The sequence below is a fragment of the Opisthocomus hoazin genome, chromosome 3 (assembly GCF_030867145.1).
Source record: "Opisthocomus hoazin isolate bOpiHoa1 chromosome 3, bOpiHoa1.hap1, whole genome shotgun sequence".
In the NCBI taxonomy this organism is placed as follows: Eukaryota; Metazoa; Chordata; class Aves; order Opisthocomiformes; family Opisthocomidae; genus Opisthocomus; species Opisthocomus hoazin.
This window is the reverse complement of record NC_134416.1, coordinates 53434023-53445480: the sequence shown is the minus strand read 5'-3', so window position 1 is coordinate 53445480 and position 11458 is coordinate 53434023. Positions and strand designations below refer to the sequence as shown.

At 45.6% G+C, this 11458-nt stretch overlaps 1 protein-coding gene across 5 annotated transcripts in view; it reads right to left on the bottom strand.

Annotated features, from left to right (window-relative positions):
* Positions 1 to 935: 935 nt before the first annotated feature.
* The window catches only part of KCTD1 (potassium channel tetramerization domain containing 1), a 102965-nt gene continuing 92442 nt past the window's right edge, over positions 936 to 11458 (bottom strand). For all 5 annotated transcript variants that reach the window (XM_075416287.1, XM_075416288.1, XM_075416286.1 and 2 more), the window contains exons 3-5: positions 8936 to 9080; positions 6316 to 6621; positions 936 to 2756 (exon numbers count right to left, since the gene is read on the bottom strand). In XM_075416287.1, coding sequence (XP_075272402.1) covers positions 2598 to 2756; positions 6316 to 6621; positions 8936 to 9080 — 610 coding nt within the window. In that variant the 3' untranslated portion in view covers positions 936 to 2597. The remainder of the gene's footprint in view (positions 2757 to 6315; positions 6622 to 8935; positions 9081 to 11458) is intronic.

Below are 11458 nucleotides of genomic sequence, written 5' to 3'. Positions count from 1 at the left end.
CACAGAGGTACCCCTGGTGTCATCGAGTCAGACAGGTACGCGCTGAGCAAGCAAAACCTCCGGCTGAGCACAACCTGCCAGCTTTGGGAGCAACAGGACGAAACGCATCAGTGGCACAGCTGCTCACCCTCTGCACCCAGCCTGCGCGACGGCTGCGGGCGCTGCCAGGCCAACTCGGGGGCCGCTGATGCTCCTGGTCAGGCAGGTGTGGGGTCCCTCCCGGCTGAGCAGCAGGGAGAGGAGCTGCAGCCCCCCGGCTCCAGCCTGCAGCAGAGCATACGCCCGTCGGTAAACATAGCGGCTGGCAGGGCAGGCCTGGACTGGAGAGCACCTTTGGGCGCCACAGCAAGCGTGAACACAGCCCCGGGCAGGCCCCGGCGGTGAGGCTCCCGCTGGGAACGCAGCGAGGGTTCCTGCAGCAAACGGCCTCGCAGACAGCGCGTCGCCTTGTGCTGGTAACCCCGCTGCTCTCAACCCACGGGGGCCGGCGTCTTGCTCAACAACACAAATTTCATACCACTTCCAATGGCTTGAGGATCTGTCGAAAATATTTATTTCCCAGGATTTTAGCTTTCTGACTTCTGTGCGAACTAACAACCAACTGTGGGCAGCAAGAGCAAGCACTCATTTATTTTATATGAAAGAGGATGACTCGCTGCTAATTGAAAACAAGCATTTTCAATGAGGCAGCTGTTTCAGTACTGTGAACAGACAGATCAGCATCACATTGAAGATCTAATAACCCGCTAATGAAACCCGCTAATTTTTGAGGCCCCCTCCCTCACCCATTTCCACAATTCAGTAATTTCAAAACCATTGATAAGGGCTGCCAGAGAGTTATTTAAGTATGCCTTTTGACTTCTTTCAATGAAAACCAGAAAAATGGTAGCCTTTTTTTTTTTTGAGTTATCAGACTATATTAAAAACCTTGTTACATGTATTTAACAATTTCTTTTTTTTTTCTTTTCTTAAATAAATAGCAAAGTGTCACCAAAACGAATGGAACGCCGGCACCATTGCGTCAATAGAAACTTCCACACTAGGATGAATACAGAGTCATATTCTGGAATATTGCATAAAAAGATACTTTGGAAGAAAGGTGGCGGTTGCAGGTGCATCTCGGGTAGTGAAAGCATCAACCCGTGAACGGTCGGTGCAGCGGCATCGTGATGCGGTGCCTTCGCAAAATCTCCCAGGCGGCGGCAGAGGTGGCCTCGGTGAGGCTCCGCAGGAGAACAACTCGCGGACACCTACGGCAGGACACGAACTTACCGCCCGCTATCAACGCAACGCGGCCTGCGGCGCAACACGAGGGGCTGAGCGTCTCGCTCTCCGGGCAGAGGAACACTAGCTTTAAACGAGGGAAATGAACAACGTTAAAAACAAACACGCTGACTAACACTCAGCGGGGCAAAGGCTTCGGGAGCTGAAGCTGCCAACTCCTCAGTCACGAGGGAAGGAACTCACGGTTACACCGAAGGCTACAGAACCAGGCGTCATTTTTCAACGGGTTTCCCTGGGCTGAGCTGGTGTTATTTCTTAGTCTGACCAATGGCCTCCCTTCAGACCGGGACAGAGCTCACACAGGACAGCGCTGCAGGAAGACCACCGCCGTGCGGCACACCAGGCAGGTCCCGCACCGGCACCTGCTGCCTCTGACTCGCTGCCCGCCCGCTGCCCGCCGGAGCGGCCGCCACGCTGTGCACTGGAACACAGTGAGCTCAATCCCACTGCTCTGCTTCTGTTGGCTTAAACCAGACCCTCGGTATTTTAAACAGAGTTTATTGTATTTAATACATTATAAAATTTGAAAAAATTGTAGGAAAGCAGCAGATTCAAACCAGAGCATCTCTACCAAATATTATTCTGGCCCCCTTTGAAAAAACACGAAACAAAACAAAAACAACAAAAAAACCTCATTCAAAAGAAACGTTAACCTTTCACATCTGTGAGGGCAGACAAAAAAGTGTGCGACTTCTGTACAAACTACATTTAAAATTTCAGTCGACTAGCTTTCCAATGCAATGGATGGTCGTCTCCTGAACACCGGTCCATCCACCTCTAAAAAAGACAGACATAAACGTCCATATGCAAATAAAGTTGAGTCAAGGTGTGTACACATTAAAAAGTGGATGGCTGTTTGGCAATGGAAAGTGGGTGGAGAGCAGCCTACGTATCCCCCCAATGGTAATGGCTTGTATGCCGTTAAGTGGGCCCGCGTAAGGCCTAGGACACTTAATGGCCATCACAGCACTAACCTCTCATCTACCACTTTTTTGTTGTGCATTTCCTACCCTTTGACATATACATACATATATATATGTACATACATACATATACATACATATTTTATATATATGTGTGTGTGTGTTTGCTTTTACACCTTGAGGTTATTATTATTATTATTACTACTATTCCAAATGTTCCCATATGAATTCAGGTGTGGTCTCTATATTTGTTATAAACGTGTCTTTTATTCAATTTTAGTTCCAGGACTTGTTTGGAGTCCAAACTGCACATGAAACGTCCCCCTTTTTTTTTCCTCCTCTCTTTGCCTTTTTTTTTTTTTTTTTTTTGCATAAAGAAACATGTCCATTTTAGTCCAGAGGCTCTTGCTTTATTCGAATGACGGAGGGTGCACGAGATGTCCTTCTGAGTTCTCGTCTCAGTACGTATTCACTGAATTGGGAAGAGTCCACCCCACCTCCACACGAGCCAACAATCTCAAACCCTCTTTGCTGTAACCTCTCAAGTACCTGCAAAAAAGAGGAAACAAACACCAATGTATACATAAATAAACAGACTATTTGCTGTCCGAGGACGATAACTGCTGTTTTCAAATGGATCCAGCTAGGAAATAAAAGTGGTTACAGAGACCCACTAACTGGTTCCCTCAGTTTCATTGTGTTGGACTGTTTCTACTGACTTTGGCCACTGAGCAGTAAGAGATAAAACGTAAGAAAAGACTTCCTGACCCCCAGTACCGTCAAATACATGCCTAGAAAAATGCATTCTCTGCTTCACAAAATCTGCAACACTACTGGGCAGATACTGGATTCCATAGCAGACACCGGGGGATGTCGAGCAAACGCCTCAACTAAATGGTGACGTATTACACTGCGGTCAATTTCAGAGAAGTTCTCATGCTTTCTAGAGACTTAAAAACCAACTGTGATCACACAGATCTGTGGCTGCAGTTACCTGTGGTAAAACCTGAGACCTTTTAACTTTAATTATGAGACTAGCACTGTGCCCAGCTCTGGAGCCCTCAGCACAGGAAGGATGTGGACCTGTTGGAGTGGGTCCAGAGGAGGATGACAAAGATGATCCGAGGGCTGGAACACCTCTCCTGTGAGGACAGGCTGAGAGAGCTGGGGCTGTTCAGCCTGGAGAAGAGAAGGCTCCAGAGAGACCTGATTGTGGCCTTTCAGTACCTGAAGCGGTCCTACACAAAAGCCGTAGAGGGACTTTTTACAATGACATGCAGTGACAGGACAACGGGTAATGGCTTTAAACTGAAAGAGGGTAGGTTTAGATTAGCCATAAGGAAGAAATTCTTTACTCTGAGGGTGGTGAGGCATTGGCACAGGTTGCCCAGAGGAGCTGTGGCTGCCCCCTCCCTTGCAGTGTTCACGGCCAGGTTGGATGGAGCTTTGAGCAACCTGGTCTAGTGGAATGTGTTCGTGCCCATGGCAGAGGGGGTGGAACTAGATTACCTTCAAGGTCCCCTTCAACCTAAACCATTCTGTGATTCTATGATTCTAAGTCTTTCTCAGCTATTTTACCAGTTAGCAAATTGGCTTGCACATGTGCTGGGACAGCAAGGACAAACAGAGTGGCAGAAGGCTGCAGAGGACTGGGGTGGGGGAGAAGCGAGCTGTGGTTTAAAAACACCTAAAACAAGACATGCCACGTCTTTACATGTATTGCTTCAGGTCAGCAAATGTCTTTCCAAAATACCTGAGCATAGCTAATTGCACAGCAGACAAACCCTCAAAAAGGAGTGGGATAAGAGACTCGGAAGCAACCACCAAAACATCTGTTCAATTTTTGTTTATCCCAATCTTTAGCTTTCAGCAACAGAAGCTAAAATACCCCAGTATGTCTCGGTGCAAGCCCCTGAAAAAGAGAGCAGGGGAACTTAGGTCCTGAGAAAAAATGTAGTGGTAGAAATTGGTCAGGAAACTAACCCAGCCCTGGGCAAACTGTTTAGTCTGCACCTCACTCTCCAGGTCTGTTGGTAGTCCCTGTCCCACCCCAGGTTGTTATTAGGACTGGGAGATGCTTACGTGCCCCAGAAAAGGAAGATGCAGCATTATCAATGTGGCATCATCATCTCTCTTGAAGCCTGTGCATATTTTGCCACTTTGACGTGGGTTTTTCACATCAGTAAATATGCTTTGCAATTCTTATTTGTGTGACAAAAATGTAAACACCAGGATAAGAGATGAACTGCTGAAGTATACAACTGCCTTGACAACTATCATACGATGTGTGGCTAAATAACCCTCCTTGAAATCCTCTCCCTTTTCAGTTGCAGTCTTATACCTAGAGCTGATCTAAATTTGCATTAGTCACTACAACTAAACAACTTTGATGTTTCAGCATGACAGTGAAGGCCAGTAAGAGACACAACCGTCCACGCATACCACGAGTTAACCATATCTCGATAGGTCTACACAGGTCTGTCCAGACTCCTGCGCCAGGTGCTAGCACATCTGCAGTGTCTGGTGAGCCCTCAGTGCATACTGCGGCACTCAGCTCACTGCTTCTGGGGAGGGAGTGGAGCAGAACTCAACTTGGACAGCAGGACCTGGCAGATGGAAAGATGCCAGGCTCAGCTTGCAGTTCTCTTCTCTGTAAGGATTCGTTCAAGAGCCTGGAGCATTTAGGAGGTGTATCTGAACCAAACAGCATCAAGAATGCTAATGACAATTCCAGGTGTGAAGAAGTGCTCTCAATCCAAAGTGCTGGCTGGGCAGGATGTGCTAACTAGGTGGAGACAGGTGTGTGAGGTTCGTTGTTTTTAACCAAAGGATAAAACAGATGATGCTATAACTTAAAAGTTTATTACAATTCTTACAGAAATTACCTTCATTTGTAACAGCTACTGATTTCAGATATTGCTACATGCTCTACTATGCCATAATAAATTAGGAAAAACTGCTGAAAGTGAGAAAGGAGGGTCTTCCCTGAGACCACAGAAACAGATGGGCCCCTGTTTGCAATAAGCAGACGTGCCTTTGTTTTTGTTGCCTCAACAAGGAGGAAGACTGAACATATTGTCTTCATCCAAAGTAAAAAGTATATGGTGATTTATTCAAGAAGTATTAGGGAGGTCTTTATCAAATGCAAAAGACCTGGGTAGCACCAGAGAAATGACACACATAGTTTTTAACCACACCTGCGGTCAGCTCCCCACTACTGCACCCTCCACACTACATGCCTTGCCTGGTAAGTCTTGCTGAAGGGTCAAAGCCCTCCTAGGATGCCCCAGTTCGAGTGGTAGCAGCCGGGGCTGAGGCAAAGTCCCCTCTGTGAGGGTAAGACTCAACAGATGCCTTCTCTTGTGGCTGCAGGCTGCTCCCTTCTCCAAATACTGGGTCCTGTTTCAGGAGGAAGGAGGAGGAAGGAGAAGGGAGGAGGAGGATGCTGGCTGTGTTCTTCCTCTGTGGAAGCATGGCCCTCCATTCAGTAGCTGGCCAATACTACTGTCCAGTTGTCTCTTTCTCACAGTAAATTTCCTTTTGTCTCACTCTTCACTTGTTACACCCAGAGTAGGGCTTCATCTTTTTGTTTCTCCATTCTTCCTACTTAGTTTCAGAACTCCCGTGGACTCTGGCAAACCAGAGGATCTCCACTACCCTTCTCAAGTGAAGGGACAGATGCTCTCACAACAGCTCCCTGGAGATGTGTCAGCTTCCCTCCCTGGCTTGAGATGTCCTCGTGCCCTCTCATCAATCCAGAAAACAATTTGTAACAGGCAGGGCAGGAGACTAGAAGCAGGCTTGAATGGTCACCCCATATTCAAATGCCAAAAAATGTTTCTCCAAATATATGTCTTTATATTGAGGCAAACATTTACCTCCTAAAGCAGGTTTTTAACACTACTGTAGTTTGTTTCCAAAGAGATTTAGTGATGATATGTGTGAATTAAGTCGAGAAAGCAACCCTGGACCCACAGAAGTAAATAACGAGCTCAAAGCTTCCAGCTGGTTTTGTTCATCAAAATGCTCCAGTGACAGGGAAGAAGGTCGACCCACTGGTACGTGGTCAGCAGGCTCCCTTCCAAAAAATGCACACATGGCTACCTACCTGAACTGAGTTGAGGTGACAGTATCCGTTCAGTGGAAATCGGATGACATGTGTCGAGTCGTGATTCCAGCCGGCATTGACAGAATTACACATCACATCACCGATTTCTGGAAACACTTCTTCTATCAATGACTTATCGCCACTCAGTGTGATCCTCTCTCCAAGATCTGGGGCAACTCGCACCACCAGGCACTCACAAGACTTTGAGAAGCGGCCACTCTCCCGGTCCTGTTTCCACCTTTCCATCTCTCCTAGCATGGGCTGAAGCTGGAAATACTTTGCTTCTTCATATAACAAACTGTAGTCCTGAAAGACACATACATTACTGTGCACAATTAAGAAAGAGGCATTGCTATAATGTACCGCTTAATGTATCTGGTTATTCAGGCTAACACCGTTCTAGATCTGGAACCCTTCAGACATAGTCCGTAATTACTGTGTAGGAAGGTGTAAAAAAATCACAATGCAAGCAAAAATAACCATTAGCCACTTGAAACAGACTGGGTATAGCAGCATTTGGGAGGGGAGGGGAAGGCTATGCTTGCTCAACTCCCCCGTTATGGAATAATCCAGGCAAAAATCCCACTTTTCCGCAATATTTTATCCCCACAGTGATGTCATAGAATAATGACCTCATTGAACAGATGGAACAGAATTCAATCAGGATTCAAAAAATTCATCACTAGGATCCATTGCGTCTTACAGCAATACTAGCAGGCATTGTAACAGGTATAAGAATGTAAATGAGGAAGCCTGTGATGGTTCTAAGTGTAAAATGATTCAGATATTTGCATAATGAACTGCACATAATATTGCATTTTAAAAATTAAGTATTTTTTAATACCTCCCCATTTTGCCAACAGTATTGTTTACTACATCATCCCAAATGCTAGAGCAGAGAGAACACATTTCTAAGCATAGCCAGTACAGAAGTAATTTAGAACTGATGATCTGGAGTCTGTGTACTGCCATTTTTTAAATGAAAAAAAAAAAATAATTTGCTTTTCTAGGTTTAAGCGCGTACGACCATTTGGAAAATATTTATATAGAGAAAAGCAATACATGAGAATTAGGAAAGACAGAGGAACAGAATGACAACAAAGGAAGACTGCTGGCAGTCAATATGGCCCTGAATCTGAGCTACAGACACAATGCTTTACGAGAATGGGACACCTAAATCATGCTTAAAATACTGCTTACATTTAACGTGTAACAAAAACATCATCCAATCTACGTATTTCTAAGAAACAAGGACCACTGTTCATTTTAAGCACTGATCTTTTTGGACGCCTTGAAGCATAATCGGAAAGGACGCCCCTTTGAACATTACATTGGTTGGGTGAACTTGCCCGGAGTAACATCTTTAATTTCAGCGCAGCTGCAGTATATTTATGTGTTTAAAAGGCTCTGCATATATAACTTCTTAATATTGCATGGAAGGTGTCTTTTCCTTTTTTCTGTATTTCTGACTACCTTCAGGACAAACGCAGACAGCAGCACAAAGCCATGCTAAGGCTCCAAAAGAGGGACATGATGCTTATCGGCTCGTTCCAAACTGCCACATTATTCCAGCAGGCCTACCCTTGTCACGCGTGGGAGAAGTAAGGATGCATCTACGGCAGATGATTCCAAGGTTCCTGCAATATGGCTCTCGAACTCAACCTCACACCTATTACGCCCCAAACACCAGAAAATCTGTCTCAGATGCGAGGGACAAAAGACTGCACACCAGTGTGAACTGCTCTAACCCCTCCATATCACCTCTCCTGTTCAGTCTGAATTGCTGTATTTCCTACGGTGAACTGATGGCACAGCCAGCTACGCTGATACGCATTCATTAAGCAACGATAAAGATCTGTGCTGATTGCAACCGTGGTCTCCGGTGCTCTCTTCGCTGACACCACATATACACCCACACACCTGTAAGTGGATAAACACAGAACAAACAGCACAGGGAGTCTGAAGCTCTACCTCTGTAGGCTAATGTCTAACGTGGTGAACTACCACAAATTTAATCTGTTATTAAAATGAAAAAAAGCAAGCTCTTTAATAAAGTTTAAATAATAGATGTGGAACCATTCATCCCTGACCTCTCTAAAGCTCCCAAATAAAACTTGCAGTATGCTTTCAAGAGTCTGAGGGAGAAAATATTCTATAACTTAATGCTCAAAAATTACCATGCGTGCAGTTTATTTTGTCAATACTGTGATTCCCACACCATTCTCTGAAGTTCAGCGTGGGAGAGGAAGCTGGAGCTGCTGCAATCAGAGGGGAAGCATAAAAGCAGATGAGAGGACAAGTAATCAGCAAAGCTCACGAGCAGTTGGTTCCAGATTGTAACATCCTTTTATCTCCACCAGCACGCTACGATATTTAAGTTCCCTAGGTCAAACATGGCAAGGTTGCTCCATTACGTTATAGCCAGGAGGGGAAAATTTAAAATTGATGCCACTCCAGGAAAGGCTGACAGATGCCACTTTAGTAACCCCACGCTTACTTTTGCCACGTACCTGAAATCAAACACCAAGCACCTCCCCATCTAGGGCTCTGTTCTGACTGCACGCCAGATACTTGCTTTACCAAAGTACATGCAAAACAACAAAGTCCCTTGAAATCTCACCTTGAAATCATCAGGAATGAGGAGTTTCGATGTCCTTAAAAAATTCAATATATATCTGAACATCTGCCCATCTCTGTCGATGAAATAATGCTGCTTGAGACTGTCGAGGACAATGGGCTCCGTGCCATCGAAAAGCCGGCCGATTCTGGGGAGTAAACAAGAAGTGAGCGGCAGGGTCAGACCAAGCTTGGCTCAGTGGCGGCTCAAACAGCCTGATGCTGCAAAACCCCCTCGCACCAACTTCGCCGAAGCAGCTCTGCAGCTCCGCTTCATAAGAAAAGGGCTGATTTCAAGCCATGATTTAAGTTGGGTGTTTGCCAGTGCGGCTTTGGAAACTTTTAAGTAGCATAGCACCTCTGGGGAGGTGGAGGGGGAAGCAGCCGGGGCAGGAGCCTCTCGCTCCCCAAAATCTGTGTCTCATGACATGACAAGTCCTTCGATGATTCTGGCCACCTCTCTCAATATCCCCCATCAGCAGACTCTGCCCCCCCAGATGTACCAAGCCCCCTTGATTGACTTCATTCTGCTTTCTGGGGGACTGCACAGTGAAGCTGATTTAGTTTGGAAATTGCACTTGGGAAATGGGTTTTTTTGGTTGTTTCCTGGGGTTTTGTTTGTTTTTAAACCCAGTTCATTTTTTTGGACGCCATTTACTGCAATGAACACTTGGACAGGCACAGCTGAGGGGGCAGCACATGGTAGGGATAAGAAGCCGGGGATACAGAGTCTACAGTATTTCAATGCAAGGTAACAATTTCACAGTAAAAATTAACTGCTTGTGGCAGGTATCAATTAGCACACTCTAAAATAATCAGGATAAATGCCTCAGTTTTTAGAGACCACCCACTGACCACCAGAACCACACAGCCACCTAAAGAGACTCTGCTTGCCAACTGCTGGGCGCACACACATTTTCTAGATGTGTGCCCCACAAACCTGCTCTCGTTAGAGGAGCAGGAAGGGCTGAAAACTCCGAAGAAAAACCCTGCCAGAGTAACATGTAATACATGTTGTGTTTCTGCACCAGGGTGTTTACAAAATCCTCCTGAGTCACTCACAGTTTCCCAATGCAATCACCAGGAGCGACTGGCAGGTTTGATTTTGTGCGCCTGTTTACAAATCCTCAAGTGTGATGTGGAAGTGCCTTTTGATTCTTTCCAGCACCAGAACTGTAAACAAAGCGGTCTCCACAGAGCTCCCTTGCGACAAGTCACACGGACACTGCGTGAAACAATACTGACAATTTGGGGTGAGATTTCAGAGCCTTGTCACAACTTGTTACTTTCAGTAATATTCTGCAGATTCTGTGTTTTCATTATTTTAATGAAAAGGCTCATTTGTATGTCGTTTTGTCCCAACATAACCAGTCCATTTCGAGAACCAGCACAGTAAAACCTCTGCAGATTACTGAAGAGCATGCAATAGCATCCCCGTACACCAGCATGGAGCTAGGGGAGCGAGAGGCAATTTTATTCCCTGATCACACTCTGTTTGTGGCGTAGGTAAGGTACAAATCTGTCTTCTTGAGAAAAGCATACAGCAAGCAAAACGAACAAGCACGGCACACTATTTTTCTTATAAAAGACACGAGGAAACAACCATTCCCCATCACAAGTAGAAAAAAAACCAAACACCAAAAACTTGGAGGTGAACAGCTTGCCTGGCTGCATGAAGCGTCCCGGGCTGAGAGACGCCCTGTCCGTCAGCCAGCAGAAGGGATCTCCAGGAAAGGGTCAAGAGGCAAAAGACAGAAGTGGTTCCCAAAGACGGGGAGAAGGCAGGGCTTGTAGCGGGGTCTCGGGGAGCTGCAGAGGGACAGGGGTCCCGGTGAGTGCACACGACTGCACACCCACAGTCACACGCCCGCGCATGGCAAATGACACAGCGAACCCAAACGCAGCTTGCAGTGGTGCCTGTGCCCGCAGCATGGACCTGGGTGGGACACCTGGTAACAAGCTGTGAACAGCATACAAGTCTCATCTATTCTTTCTCACCGGCTGGGAGAGATGAAGCCCAGGAAAGAAGTAAAATCACATTAACCTCAACTGGCCATTTACAATTCTGTAGAAAATGCCTGAATCAAAGTCACATGAAATCTGTAGCATACAAGGAATTAAATATATTTTGCAGAATGATCAGGTACAAAATATTTTTTCCTCAAAGCCATCCCTTACAACAATTCAAGCTTTCTTCCTTGGATACTTGTTACTGCCTGCCCTGCTGCTCAAAATTTATGCTGCGACAGGCCATATAATACAGGTTCCTGTTCACTAGGTGGATGAGCAACATTTATGTCTAATATGGACGCACTCAGCATTTAGAATTAATTTTCCTTTACACTCAAGCATGTCATCTTGGAATCTATCACAGAATCCACACACAAAACATATATATTTGGCCAAGTCAGCCATTACCGAAATGTAGAATTGTAATTGGTTTCTGCCACATTTTCCTAGTTCTAAATTACTATTATAATTACATATTATAAACCTCTAGGCTTTTTGTCTTCATTTTATTAATTGT